This window comes from Podarcis muralis, chromosome 15 (assembly GCF_964188315.1).
Source record: "Podarcis muralis chromosome 15, rPodMur119.hap1.1, whole genome shotgun sequence".
Classification (NCBI taxonomy): domain Eukaryota; kingdom Metazoa; phylum Chordata; class Lepidosauria; order Squamata; family Lacertidae; genus Podarcis; species Podarcis muralis.
The window spans coordinates 32,865,511-32,880,677 of NC_135669.1; the positions used below are offsets into that span (position 1 = coordinate 32,865,511).

At 48.5% G+C, this 15,167-nt stretch overlaps 1 protein-coding gene across 5 annotated transcripts in view; it reads left to right on the forward strand.

Annotated features, from left to right (window-relative positions):
- The window catches only part of COL26A1 (collagen type XXVI alpha 1 chain), a 106,622-nt gene that overhangs the window by 13,569 nt on the left and 77,886 nt on the right, over positions 1-15,167 (forward strand). For 2 of the 5 annotated variants that reach the window (XM_028707513.2, XM_028707511.2), the window contains exons 2-3: positions 6,827-6,949; positions 10,357-10,460. In XM_028707513.2, the coding sequence (XP_028563346.2) occupies positions 6,827-6,949; positions 10,357-10,460 (227 nt within the window). The remainder of the gene's footprint in view (positions 1-6,826; positions 6,950-10,356; positions 10,461-15,167) is intronic. The other 3 variants (XM_028707512.2, XM_028707514.2, XM_077919265.1) reach the window with 3 other exon arrangements.

A 15,167-nucleotide genomic window follows, 5' to 3' on the forward strand; every position in this document is an offset into this window, starting at 1 on the left:
CACCCTGCATTTTTAAAGCGTAAGTTCATTTGCCCGATAATAAATGTTGGAAATGTAAAGAAACTGAAGGTACATTCTTTCACCTTTGGTGGACGTGCCCAAGGATTAAGGCTTTCTGGGAGATGATATATAATGAAATGAAAAAGGTATTTAAATATACCTTTCTGAAGAAACCAGAGGCCTTTCTCCTGGGCATGGTCGGCCAATTGGTGCCAAAGAAGGATAGAACTTTCTTTATGTATGCCACGACAGCAGCAAGAATACTTATCGCAAAGTATTGGAAGACACAAGATCTACCCACCCGGGAAGAATGGCAGATGAAGGTGATGGACTATATGGAACTGGCGGAAATGACCTGCAGAATCCGAGACCAGGGAGAAGAGTCGGTGGAAGAAGATTGGAAGAAATTTAAAGACTATCTACAGAAATATTGCAAAATTAATGAATGTTAGAATGATGTTGGATTGAAGTTAAGTGGTTTTTAGCAGTAATGTTATAAAGGAATGTGCAAAAATGGATTGTTAACAGGTGATAATCTAAAGTTATAATATATTAAGATTAAAGATTAGGATAAAAACAAAGAGGGAAAGGATTTGCTGAATCAACTAATTGAACTGGAATACAAAAAAGGGAGGTGTGAGGAGGTCTGGGGAACAAGCAAATGAAAGATAAGATACGGAAAGATTGAATTGTTTTTAACTGTTTTTACTTTGTATTTTTTCTTTTTCTTTTTGTAACATTTTGAAAACTTTAATAAATATCTTTTTTTAAAAAAGGTCAAAACGTCTTTGTTGAATTCAGCCAGCCCCCTTTCCCCTCTCAGAAGCAATGACCTTTGAGTTTTTATTGAAATTCCTCTCCCCTCTTGAAGAGAAATGAGATCTCTCTGGAATGAAATACTATGGAGAAGCTTGGGTGTGGTTGTGGGTGGGGGAAAGACCCTCTCCTTATCAAAACACTCCCACTATTTTCTGTGCCCTCAGAGCTGATCTCCATTAAATATCGCACAGAGACCTTTCCTCCTTAGGAAAACAAGGAGATAATTCGGTGCAGTTGTTTGGGCTGATAACAAAAGCTTTAAAGGCAGCCCACAGCTCTGAGATCCATTCCAGCCATGCAGAGGCACAGAGCTGTGCTTCTTTGAGCAGCAGATCCTGATATTATTTATCTTTCCATTTATTTCAAGGATCTTTACCTTGCTTGGATGGAGTGGTCCTGCATCCCCATCTCTCCATCTGCTTGATGGAACAGACCTGTTCTCATTGTACCGTTTACAGACCCAATTCTGGACCCAATGCGCTCTGCAACTGAGGCCCAGAATCCCTGTGTGCCCCCTCCACGGGAGGTCTGGAGGGTGGCAATATGAGAACAGGCCTTTTCAGTGGTGGCTCCCTGCTTGTAGTATGCTGCCCCCCCTCACTCCATACCTTTAGCGGTTCAAATCCCTGCAATGGGGTGAGCTCCTGTTGCTCGGTCCCTGCTCCTGCCAACCTAGCAGTTCGAAAGCACGTCAAAGTGCAAGTAGATGAATAGGTACCGCTCCAGCGGGAAGCTAAACTGTGTTTCCGTGCGCTGCTCTGGTTCGCCAGAAGCGGCTTAGTCATGCTGGCCACATGACCTGGAAGCTGTACGCCGGCTCCCTCGGCCAATAAAGCCAGATGAGCGCCACAACCCCAAAGTCGGTCATGACTGGACCTAATGGTCAGGGGTCCCTTTACCTTTACCTTTAAGGCCATTACTTAACAAAGGAATTGGTCTGACCGGTTCACCAGTTTCCTCTTGTAGATCCTATCCTCTGTTACAGGGTCACAGGTTTGGAAGGGACACAAGATATCATACAGACGACCTCCCACCACCCATATAACAGTATTTCACTCGTGTTCTGAATTGCTATGGGACTTTTCCTTTTGCAGGAAGTGGCTCATATGTCTGCTTATCACACAAATTCTCTCTACCAGTGATTTACCACATGATTTAACAATAAAAACAGCAATAACAATGCATTTAATTGTAATAACGCTTTACCCTGGTGTAAGCATTTCAGTGCACATTGCTTGATCAGAGAACTGCACTGTAAAATTTGGAAAAGGGGTGAATTTTGGCCATGTTTTGGTTTGGGAATTGTTTTTGGAAAAGTGAATTAGGCAGATTCGCCTTTAAATGTGAACTGGACCAAATTCCTTCCCCTGCTCCTGCAGTGGCCCAGGTGAAGCAGAGAACCCCCAGGGGGGCACGGTACTGAGAACCCCCCCCCCCCAAAAAAAACCTGGCAGCCCTCCCACTTATACTGAAGTAGCCCAGTCCATAAATATAAACAATGAGCAGAGAGTGAACCCTGTAAGGCATTTTTTTGTAAAGCTTTTGTTAAATCAGTTGCTGATGGACATAGTTTTGAAAGACACAGCAGGCTTGTGCACTTGGGGAGTTGAAATCTGAGCTGTTACATTTTGCTCAGCGTATCTGTTGCTATCCTGGGCTCGGGCCAGCTGCGTTCTTGCACCAGTACATCTGTATGTAATAGAGTTGACGGGGGTGGGGGGGCATCTATAATCTCTAAAACCTAAGATGGAGGTCTTTTCATTACCGTTTCGTCTTAGGGCTTTGGAACGCTTTTGCACGTCAGTGGGGCTGTTTAAGATATTGGTTTAAAAGAAAGGAAAATTCCCACTCCCCAACTCACAGACGTCAACCAGTATCTTGCCTGTACCACTTCAGACTGTGTAGCTCATGTGGTTGTGAACTGCACCATTCCCCCCCACTCCAGAAAAAAAAAAGAATCCTTGCATATAGAAAGCTAGCTGCCACTGAGAACTCGAACCCTTCTCCCTTCCCTTACAACTAGGTACCGTATCTTTCGGATGGGCTGTAAACTGGATTATTCAGATGTATAGCTGCATCATCTTGACCCGAAGTCCATTACAGTGGTACCTCGGGTTAAGTACTTAATTCGTTCCGGAGGTCTGTTCTTAACCTGAAACTGTTCTTAACCTCAAGCACCACTTTAGCTAATGGGGCCTCCTTCTGCTGCCGCACCGCCGGAGCACGATTTCTGTTCTCATCCTGAAGCACTATTTCTGGGTTAGCGGAGTCTGTAACCTGAAGTGTATTTAACCTGAAGCGTGTGTAACCTGAGGTACCACTGTATAAGAACATAAGAAGAGCCTGCTAGGTCAGGCCAGTGGTCCATATCGTCCGCCATCTTGTTCTCACAGATGCCTGTGGGAAACATGCAAGCAGAATTCAAGCTAAAGAGCACTCTCTGGCCCCCTGTGGTTTCCAGCTGCTCGTATTCAGAAGCATTATTGCCTCCAACTGTGGAGGTTAGAGCATAACCCTCAGGGCTAAGAGCCGCCAGTAGCCTTATCCTCCATGAATCTGTCTAATCTGGCTTTTAAAACCATTCAAGTTGGTGGCCATCCCTGTCTCCTGTGGGAGGGAGTTCCATAGTTTAACTATGTGTTGCATTTTCACCTGTCCTGAATCATTCTGACTTCTTTGGATGGCCACAAGTCCTAGTGTTATGAGAGAGGGAGAAACGTTTTCTCTATGCACTTTCTCCATGCCTTACATAATTTTATAAACTTCTATCGTGTCATCTCTTTCTCGTCTTTTCTCTAAACTAAGAAGTCGCAGACACCTGCACTCCATTCTCAACCTTTTTGAACTCTTCAATATCCTTTTTGAGGTGAGGTGACACAACAAAGATTTGAGTGGCTTTTAGCTGAATTGAACAGTCTCATTTTCTTTACCCAGTGATTGTCTCCCTGTTTTTATTTTTCATGCATGCCAGAATTACGAGTGCATGAAGAATACTTGCTTATACAGTGGTACCTCATGTTAAGTACTTAATTCATTCCGAAGGTCGGTTCTTAACCTGAAACTGTTCTTAACCTGAAGCACCACTTTAGCTAATGGGGCCTCCCACTGCCGCTGCGCCGCCAGAGCACAATTTCTGTTCTCATCCTGAAGCAAAGTTCTTAACCTGAGGTACTCTTTCTGGGTTAGCGGAGTCTGTAACCTGAAGCATATGTAACCCGAGGTACCACTGTAATGCATTAAGTATACACAGCTCCTGATAGTACGACTGGGAGTTGTGTGGCCGTATGTCCTATTATGCAAAAGACAAGTTCTCTCTGTGAAGGGGTTTTCTATCTGTAAGAACCCCAAGAAGGTATGTCAAGCACACTCCAGATATTGAAAAACAATACAGTGGTACCTCTGGTTAAGAACTTATTTCGTCCTGGAGGTCCGTTCTTAACCTGAAACTGTTCTTAACCTGAGGTCCCACTTTAGCTAATGGGGCTAATTGGATTGGCTGCACGTTGAGACTCTACTGTGAAATCCCGCTCTTTCCCTCTTACTTACCAGGATGCAACCACCAGGCCATAGGTAGGTAGGGAACCATGGTATCATGCGCAGACCCTGAGAGTCATGGGAACTTCCATATCCATGGCTCCTTGGAATCCTGGACATTGATTAGGGTTGCCTGAACTCCAGGTCTGACCGGAAGCCTCCAGATTTGCGAGTGCGCCTAGATAGGACTCTCAGAATCACACAGGAACATCTGCGGCACACAAAAACCTAACATAAAGGACGCTTCTTCCATGTGCTTTGTGAAAATTCAGCAGACTCCATTATTCACTTGAAAGTTGTTGTTGTTAAAAAAAAAAAGGCTCTCTCTTAGTCTTAAAATTACAGCTCTGTCTGGTCAAAGCCATGTTACTCCCATAAAGATTAGAGGTTGCATCTGACAGACCGAGAAGAGCTTTTTAATTAGGTGGCTTGCTTTATTGCTAGGAAATCCTTTATCCTGGGATGCAGGCTTTGAAGTGCGTTGGGCAATGTAAACAATTCTTGAGTGCCGTCCCCTCCAGCGGCAAATCTTTTCATGGAGTTTAATTCTGCTTAGATGATGTTCCACCTTGTTTCCTTTCCTCCAGGTTCATTGGCACAAAAAAGATAGCTCAGTAGAGGTAGTGCTAGACGTCGGTTCTGTGGTTTCCTCCCAGTAGCTCTGCGCATTCTCCAGCATCTGAAACAGGGGCTGGCCAACATTATATTTATTTGGATGCTCATCCTATCTCCAGGGAGAGCTGAAACAAGCTTGTTTCCCAAATGCAGTCTTTGTGGGGCTGCCCTTCGACCTGGTTCGGAAGCTCCAGCTGGTGCAGAATGTGGCAGCCAGATTGCTGAGGGGGCCTTCAGGATGAGAACATGTGACACCTTTAATAACAACAACAGCAACAACAACAATAATAATTTTATTATTTGTACCCGACCCATCTGACTGGGTTGCCCCAGCCACTCTGGGTGGCTTCCAACAGAACACAGTAAAACACCGTACATTAAAAACTTTCTGATACAGGGCTGCCTTCAGATGTCTACAGAAGGTTGTATAATTTATCTCTTTGATGGGAGGCCATTCCACAGGGTGGGTGCCACTACTGAGAAGGCCCTCTGCTTGGAAAAAGGGGGGGAAAGACCTGCAGTGAGGTAGACGGAAGTCACCTTTAAAAAGTAATTATAATAATAACAATAATAATTTTTATTTATATCCCGCCTTCCCCAGCCAAGGCCGGGCTCAGGGTGGCTAACAAGCAATAATAAAAACAAGTTGAATGAATACAACTTAAAAACAAGATTAAAATACAACATTAAAATATTGAAACAGTAAAATATTAAAACGCAGCCTCATCACAGGAGGAGAAAGGAAAAAGGAAAAAGAAAGAGGGGGAGGGAATAAAATTGGCTCCAAGCCAAAGGCCAGGCGGAACAACTCTGTCTTACAGGCCCTGTGGAAAGAAATCAGATCCTGCAGGGCCCTGGTCTCATGAGGCAGAGCGTTCCACCAGGCCGGAGCCAGTGTTGAAAAGGCCCTGGCTCTGGTTGAGGCTAATCTAACTTCCTTAGGGCCCGGGACCACTAGGGTGTTGCTATTTATGGACCTTGAGGCTCTCCGTGGGGCGGTCCCATAGGTACGAGGGTCCTAGGCTGTGAAGGGCTTTAAAGGTCAAAAGCAGCACCTTAAATCTGACCCTGTACTCCACCGGGAGCCAGTGCAGCTGGAAAAGCACTGGGTGAATATGCTCCCATGGCAGAGACCCCGTGAGGAGCCTCCCTGCAGCATTCTGTACCCGCTGGAGTTTCTGGGACAGCTTCAAGGGCAGCCCCGCGTAGAGCGAATAGACAATCTAATCATTATGTTAGATCCTGGAGACATATAGTGTTGAACATTTTCATTAACTGTGGGTGTTTCTTCATGATCTTTTTTTTTTTTGTATTTTGTGTACCTTGTGTTGTTTTGAAGATGAATGGAATACTTGTAATATCTAATGAAACTCATAAAAAGCATTGCACACACACAGAGAGAGAATGCCCTCTGCTTGCTTCCCCATAACTTCACTTCTTGCAGTGAAAAGCATGGTAAGGTAGCACCTTGGACAGCCCCAAGGGGAGCCCACATTGGCAGTGAGACAAGGCAGGCTTGAATGTCCTTCTAACAACCAGCAAACTTAGGCAGAGCCTTAAATTGGACCTCCAGCTTCCTTTGAGCATCTAGCTCCTCCCTAATGGGCGGAGCCTCTGCTCTTAAAGGGGCTCAGACTATTTCAGGATCCATGTGTTCTGGCAGTGCGGGGATGGCTGTGGCTTAGCTATGGCCTCTGCGCTGGACTCCTTGGGAGGGCTCTGTCTCAGCAGCAGCCCTAGTGGATCAGCCAGTACTGGAATTTTTAATAATAGGGCTAGTTGTCCCACCTTCTTGATTTGCAGCAGTCAGCAATTTGGCCTTAATGACATCGAGTTTGCCTTCTGTTTCTCTCTGCAGGCACTGGTGTCAACACACGGTCACCCGGACTGTTTCCTGCCAGGTGCAGAATGGCTCAGAGACTGTGATCCAGAGGGTTTATCAAAGCTGCCGGTGGCCAGGACCTTGTGCCAACTTAGTGAGGTAACCACTGTCTGAATAACTTCTCCTGGCTTGGTTGGAATGCTGGGTTTTCTTCTCAGGGTTGTAGAGACAGGCTGCTCGCAGTCACAGAGAAGGACCCACGTAGTTGAGAGACCGCCTTGTGCATCCACCAGATCACTGCAGTCTGTGGGAGAGCTTCTCCTGCAAAGATCTCAGAAGCCCTCTCTGCAGGAGCTCAGAGCAGGGCCTTCAGGGTGGCTGCCCCTGTCCTGTGGAATTGCATCCCTGTTGAAATATGATAGTCGCCCCCTAGCTGCACTTTACAGAAACAGTTGGAGACTTTGTTGTTTTGATGGTCTTTCCCAACTGGATAAAGGTGTCTTTGCTACAAGTGTGCATTTGTTAAGGTTTTAGTCTTTGTTTTCAATGTATTGGTTGACCCCGCCCCCCTATTTTTGATCATCTCATATGGAAATTGCCTTGAGATGGTGGTTTGGAAGGTGATTAATAAATTAATTGTAATAATAATAATAATAATAATAATAATAATAATGTGGTTCTGAAGGGAGTGAAGAAGTTAAGAGTGTATAAAAAGGCCTGCGAGTTCAGGCCAAGGGACGCGGGTAGCGCTGTGGTCTAAACCACAGAGCCTAGGGCTTGCTGATCAGAAGGTTGGCGGTTCGAATCCCCGTGACGGGGTGAGCTCCCATTGCTCAGTCCCTGCTCTTGCCAACCTAGCAATTTGAAAGTATGAAGTGCAAGTAGATAAATAGGTACCACTCTGGTGGGAAGGCCAACAGTATTTCCGTGCGTTGCTCTAGTTTGCCAGAAGCAGCTTAGTCATGCTGGCCACATGACCCGGAAGCTGTCTGTGGACAAACGCCAGCTCCCTTGGCTGGTAAAGCAAGATGAGTGCCACAACCCCAGAGTCTGTGACTGGACCTTAATGGTCAGGGGTACCTTTACCTTTACCTTTAGTTCAGGCCAAAGGCCATTCTCACAGTGGAAGCCCACAAGCAACACCACTCTCTCCATTTATGATACCCAGCAGAATATAGAGTTAACTGCACTGACAACGGAACCCCACGTCTTCCATTCTGACCAGTGTCTGACTCCAGCCCTGACGGTACCCACTGACAGGCACAGATTTGTCTGATCTTTTAAAGCCATTCAAGTTGGTGGGTCCTCGCCCCATCCTGTAGGAATGAATGCCGCAGTTTACCTGTGCGCTGTGGAAGTGGATAAGAAAGCAGGCCCGACATGGCATGTTGAGTGTACATGCTGCATCATAGAATCATAGAACTGTAGAGTTGGAAAGGACCTCAGGGGTCATCTAGTCTTAATGCCCTGCAATGCAGGGATCACAGGTAAAGACAGATTCAGGGATGGTGGGTGTAGGAACCCAAAACGTCTGGAGGCAGCAGGCAAGGAAAGAATGACACAGAGTTAAAAAGGAGAAGGCGCAGACAGGGCAAACACAATGAGCCAAGCAGGGGAAATGATCAAGAGGCCACACAACGGCCACCTTTAAATATCCTGAAGGGCTGTCAAATAGACGATGGAGCAAATTTGCTTTCTGTTGCTCCAGAATCCAAATGGCAAGGAAGGGCATTTCAGCTGGGCATTTGGAAGAGCTTTTAAGGACGGTGCACGATCTTGAACAGGCTGTATCGGAAGTGGGCAGGCTTAGGCTAGATGACTTTTGAGGCCACTTCAAACTCTCACGATTCTATGATTTTTTATTTATTTATTTAAGGAACTGATCCATCTTTCTGATAAAGGGAGGATGAAACACTAGGGGCTTTTTTTGTTGTGAAACAGAAGACGACTTGAAGGGAAGGATAAAGGATAAACTCTGTTTCACCCAGTGGAACTGTTTGGCAATCGGTTTACTGGACTGACAGAAGGAAGTGCTTTTTCAGGCAACAGATAATTAACTCTGCGAATTTCACTGGCCACACAATGCGGGGATGACGGGTTTAGATGGCTTTAAGAGGGTATTAGGCAAGCTAGTGTCAGGATCAGCCTCCAGCTTTTACCAAGGTGTGCCAAGGTGGTTGTTGAGGATGGTATGTGCAAGCTTGGATCAGATTATGATTTCTTCTTTTTCTGCGAGAGGGGGGGGGCAGTGTACTTTTCTGTCAGCCCTCCCAACGTGTTAAAAAGCAGAATCATAGAATTGGAAGAGACCCAAAGGGTCATCTAGTACAACCCTTTGCAATGCAAGGAATCACAGCTAAAATCCACTTTCCAGTTCTCATAGAGGCTAACCAGATACCTATAGGTTAGCATCTAGCAACTCACCCTGATTTTAACAAGGCATTTTAACAAGGCAAAGGTGAGGGCAAGGAATCACCAGGGACCAAGAAATCGAAACTGTCACTGGTAAATAGTCACGGCTGGAATGTTTGAACTTCACTTTTTGGGAGGGAGAGTTGTTTGCTTGTTTTAAGCGGATTTCAAGCATGCAACGATTCCGAATGCAGAACATCAGATCCCACATTTGGCACCAAAGGCTAATTCTTCAGAAACAAGTACACTTTAAAGACCGGAAACTGGTCAGGACAATATTTTTTTGGGGGGGGAATTGGGGAGGGGTAGAGATACGGCTTATAGCATCCTGGGACCCAAATGGACTACACAGGAAATGTCTTCCTCCTGTGTGTTTAAAGCATTTGCCCTGCGATGCGTATCAGTTTTGCAAAGAAGCCATTTGAGCACACAATTGCCTTGTAGACTGGGATCCAACTTGCAAGTCTTCTTTCTCGATTGTGCCGGCAGAAAGTTGACAGGCTCATCCGGGGCGCTTTTGAGTCCATTTGTGTGTGTTGACAGTTGAGGGAATTAGGCAGGTTTAGCTTGGGGGAGAGAAGACTGAGAGGCGATAGGATAGCCATCTTCAAATATCTAAAGGGCTGTCACATGGAAGAAGGAGAAAGCATGGCCTTGTACAGTAGGAGGGTCTTATGTTCTCATGAAACTGCAGTGAGGCTGCACCTGTACTCGTTTACCTGGGAGTCCGTACCCTTGTTACAGTTCATCCACACTTCCTCTTGTCCCAAACTTCCACTTTCCCCTTGGGGGGAAACTGTTTTTTAGCACACAGTCTGTCAGAATGAACAGCAGTGGTGTGCAGTCAGTGGACTAGACTAGTCCCCTAAATGTTCAGGGTAAATTAAGAGTATTAAAGCCTGGCTTCTGCTCTTATTTAGCACTAAAGGGTGGATTTTCCCTGGGAAAGGAGCAGGACAAGTAGGAAACTGCATGGACCCATGCTTCCTAGGCCTAGGACCAGTGGGAAGTGGGGGTGAGTGTTTTGTGTTTTGTGCTGTGACAGCCTTGCATTAAAGCATACCTGAGCTTACTTGCAAACGTGCAGCTTTTAATATTTGCATGGTTGGCAGGTTTGGGGCAGAGCAGTCTGCGTGACCTCTTGCTTGTGTTAGTTACAGGACTCTCATCAGACCCATGTACAAGATCTCCTACAGAACACTGACTGCCCTGGAATGGCGATGCTGTCCTGGCTTCACGGGAAGGAACTGCGAGGAAGGTAAGCATCTGTGAATGAAAGTGTGTGGAGCTTCCTTCTCGTTCCCCCATACCCCGAGTTTGCAGGACCTTCCAGTTGCACTGTTCAAAGTTGGAAATGCAGATCTGTGGGAGTTCCTTTCCCAACCTTCTCTTGAAATGAAATCTCTCTCTCCCCCATCCCTGGAAGACTCTTGCATTCTACGAGAGGGTTTCAACCATTGTTGAAACTTGCTACGGAGTATAACAGAACGTCTTGACCCTTTGCTAATAGGTTCAGGTTTCTGGAAGAGAAAAAAAAAGGAACCACTTAACCATCACCAGCTGGCGGGCACCTCCTTAGTGCTGATGGCTACAGATTGTTTAAATTAGAATTATCTGAGGAATTTTAACTCTTAACCGGGCAGCCGACGAGGAAGGTCTCCAGCCTGCGAGGAAGTCTCGCTGGCAGCTAGCTAAACTCCGCTGTGCAATATTGCGGGCTTTAAATCTTCGCTTTTAGATTTTATCTTTTGGAAGAAAACGGCTTGCCTTCTTCACGGGCTGCCTGTCATTTGATATGCACCACGGCTGTGTTTACGTGGGGAATTTGGAGACAGTTTGTGCTCCCCGGGGAGCACCGTTTGGGATCCTCGCATCCGAACCGCAGGCTTCCCTGCGTGAGATTTCATGCTTCTGATTTGTTCTGAGTGGAATTATTTATGATTTATTATTGGGTCCCAGGGCAGGTTACGACATTAAAGCACAACCATGCAACAAAATATTAAAAACAGTTTAAAGCGTCTTTCAATTAGAGAAATAGGGTGAGTCCTAAAAATACACACCTCAAGCGTTGAAAGGGTAAGGCGAAGAGGCGCTTCTTCAGAATTTGCCAGAAGCTGTATAAGGAAGGTGGCATGGGAGTTTCACAACTGAGGGGCTGCCACAGAGAAGGCCATTTCCCAGGCCACCCTCACCAGCCCTGCTTCACACCTCCCTTGGCTGGAATGTGTCCTTGAACTCTGACGATGCCTCTTGCTCACCTGATATGGTCCAACATCCAGGGTTGCCCCTGAACTCCCTAAGCTGGGCTGCAACTCTCAGGTGCAGCAGAGGGCTCTATACCATCGCCAGGGTTGCTGCAAGATTCAGTTGCCAGTGTAACCGCTCTCTGGTGGAGACACCATCTTCATCCCAGGCAGCAGAATGTCTTGTGCAGGCCCCAAGCAGTGATTAAATCACTAATTTGGGTCTGGCTACTGCAAACTTCCTATTTTCTGGGGACAGTCCCAGAATTAAAGAAGCCATACCAGTTTCTGATTTGATCCTGGAATGTCCTTAGAACATCCCTATTTCCATCGAAGAAATGTTGAAGGGTATGTAGTAATGTGACCCCTGAGCCAAGGATGTAAGTAACTCTACAACCTTTAGAAGACATCTCAAGGCAGGCCTGTACAGGGAAGTTTTTTTAATGTGAAATGTTTTGTTATGTTTTTATATATGTTGGAAGTAGGCCAGAATGACTGGGGCAACCCAGTCAGATGGGCAGGGTGATACTAATACTAATACAGTGGTACCCCGCAAGACGAACGCCTCGGAAGACGAAAAACTCGCTAGACGAAGGAGTTTTTCGTTTTCTTGACCGCTTCGCAAGACGCATTTCCTTATGGGCTTGCTTCGCAAAACGAAGCTTGCCCCGCAAGCTCCGGGGATAGCGAGGAAGCGCAGCGTGTCTTCCCCGCTGTCCCCGGACCTCTTTTGAAGCAAGGGGCGGCGGGGAGAAGATCGCTTCTCCCCGTTGCCAGCCCCGCAATCTCTGGGGACAGAGGGGAAGGTGCGCGGCGCTTCCCCTCTGTCCCCGGACGGTCTCCATAGGAACGCATTGATTGATTTTCAATGCATTCCTATGGGAAACCGTGCTTTGCAAGACGAAAAACTTGCAAGAAGAAAAAACTTGCGGAATGAATTAATTTCGTCTTGCGAGGCACCACTGTACAGTCATACCTCAGGTTACAGATGCTTCAGGTTGCGTTTTTTCAGGTTACGGACCTGCCAAAACCAGGAAGTACCGGAACAGGTTAGTTCCGGGTTTCGGTGGTTGCACATGCGCAGAAGCGCTAAATTGCGCTCTGCACATGCGCAGAAGCACTGAATCGCCCACATGCGTGGACGTGCCGCTGCGGGTTGCAAACACTTCGGGTTGCGAACATGCATCCTGCACAGATCACGTTCACAACCCGAGCGTCCACTGTACTAATACTAATACGAATACTAATACGAATACTAATAAAATTGGTTGTCCCTGTTTTCATTGGAGAAATGTTGGGTATGCTTCTGTGCTGAGGCCTCCCATGCTTTCTGGTTTTATTCCTATGTCTCCCTGGGCCCAAAGAAGTCTCAGGTAAACCCCAAGTGATGGAACATGTCAGATTCCCTGACATTTGGAGTGAGTCTTAAGTTAATTCCTGCCTTGTTTGGGCTTCTCTCTGCATCTAGCTAAGTTGATAAGATAACAAAGAACTTAATCGGAGCTGTTGCTTCAGCTTTGGAGGGACTTTAGTCAAACAGTTCTGCTGGACGATCAGTCTCGCTTTGCTTTGTTTTCTTTCTCTCTTTTTGGAGCGAGGGGGATTTTTTTTAGCTGCAGCAGGAAATGAGCCACCCAGCCTGCGGAATCCTGATATAAAGACCATATGGAAAGGGGCAGCGCAGAGGTGATGTGGGCTAGTTATTGCAATCATGCATCAGTCTGATTGATTTCAATCCAAGATGATGCTGGCACCTCCAGCGAGCCTCTTTCCCCTCCTCTCATATGCTTCGAAGTTCAAAGCCCAGGGACCCTCTCCTGGGAGGCAAATGTGTGTCCCCCACCAACCCGGGAAACTTGGCGCCAATTTGAGGGCAGCCAGAAAATGACATCCTTGTTTTACTTTTGCTAATATCAGACGTCATCTCTCTCTTCTCCCGTCTTTAGACCCAAGTTTTCTTTTCTTCAAATGGAACGGTGCAAATCCGGGAAACAAAATTACCCCCTCCGCCTGGCTGATAACGGGAAGGGCAGTTTGCATGCTGGGATTCTGTGGCAGTGTAGAAACTCTGTTCCTACGACTCACATTGTTAAAAAAAAGGTGTCTCGTGTCCTTATGGTTGTGTAATGCAGTGTTTCCCAACCTTTTTTGGGCAAAGGCACACTTGTTTCATGAAAAAAATATCGAGGCACACCACCATTACAGCCCCGTGACGTCAGCGCGCAGCGTCACGCCGGGAGGGACGCACGAAAGTGCAAGTTTCAATTTTTTCCCCTCCCCCTTGCCTTCCTTCTGTGCCAACCGCCAAAAAGCCAAGAAAAAAGCCAAGACTTTAGGGCAGCAGGTCGACACGGAAGAAGCTCCTACCTAAGGACAGGTGCGACGGCCGTGTCCTCTTCTGCCACACTTGGCAGCCCTGCCTCACGGTCGTGACTCCCACCCTGATTTCTCCCCGCAGTCTGTCCCCCGACCTCTTCTGAAGGCTGGGGGGGGGACAAGGGCTTTTCTTCCCACCCCCAGCATTTTAAAAAACCCCGGGACAGCGGAGGACTTCTCCGCTGTCCGGGGCAATCTTAAAATGCTGGCGGGCGGCATTTTAAAATCGCCCGGGACAGCGGAGGACTTCTCCGCTGTCCGGGGCGATTTAAAAGCCCCTGGGAAGGCAGGCAGGGGGGACAAAGATTTTCGCCCCCCGCCCGCCTTCAGAAGAGGTCCTGGGGCGGGCGGGGGCGAAAGCCTTTGCTCCCCCCTGCCTGCCTTCCCGGGAGAGCGGAGAAAGGCAGCGCGTTTCTCCACTGTCCCGGACGGCTTTTGAAGGCAGGCTTTCGAAAGCCGTCCGGGACAGCGGAGAAACGCAGCGCGCCCTTGCCGCTGCCCCCCGACTTGGCTGGAAGGCTGGCGGGGGGAGAAGCCTGCTCCTTCCCGTCGCCAGCCCCGCAAACTCGGGGGACAGCGGGAGAGGCGCAGCGCGCCATCCCGCTGTCCCACGACTTGGCTGGAAGGCTGGCGGGGGGGAGAAGCCTGCTCCTCCCCGTCGCCAGCCCCGCAAACTCGGGGGACAGCGGGAGAGGCGCAGCTCGCCCTTCCCGCTGCCCCCCGACTTGGCTGGAAGGCTGGCGGGGGGAGAAGCCTGCTCCTCCCCATCGCCAGCCCCGCAAACTCGGGGGACAGCGGGAGAGGCGCAGCGCGCCATCCCGCTGTCCCCCGACTTGGCTGGAAGGCTGGCGGGGGGAGAAGCCTGCTCCTTCCCGTCGCCAGCCCCGCAAACTCGGGGGACAGCGGGAGAGGCGCAGCGCGCCATCCCGCTGTCCCCCGACTTGGCTGGAAGGCTGGCGGGGGGAGAAGCCTGCTCCTTCCCGTCGCCAGCCCCGCAAACTCGGGGGACAGCGGGAGAGGCGCAGCGCGCCATCCCGCTGTCCCCCGACTTGGCTGGAAGGCTGGCGGGGGGAGAAGCCTGCTCCTTCCCGTCGCCAGCCCCGCAAACTCGGGGGACAGCGGGAGAGGCGCAGCGCGCCATCCCGCTGTCCCCCGACTTGGCTGGAAGGCTGGCGGGGGGAGAAGCCTGCTCCTTCCCGTCGCCAGCCCCGCAAACTCGGGGGACAGCGGGAGAGGCGCAGCGCGCCATCCCGCTGTCCCCCGACTTGGCTGGAAGGCTGGCGGGGGGAGAAGCCTGCTCCTTCCCGTCGCCAGCCCCGCAAACTCGGGGGACAGCGGGAGAGGCG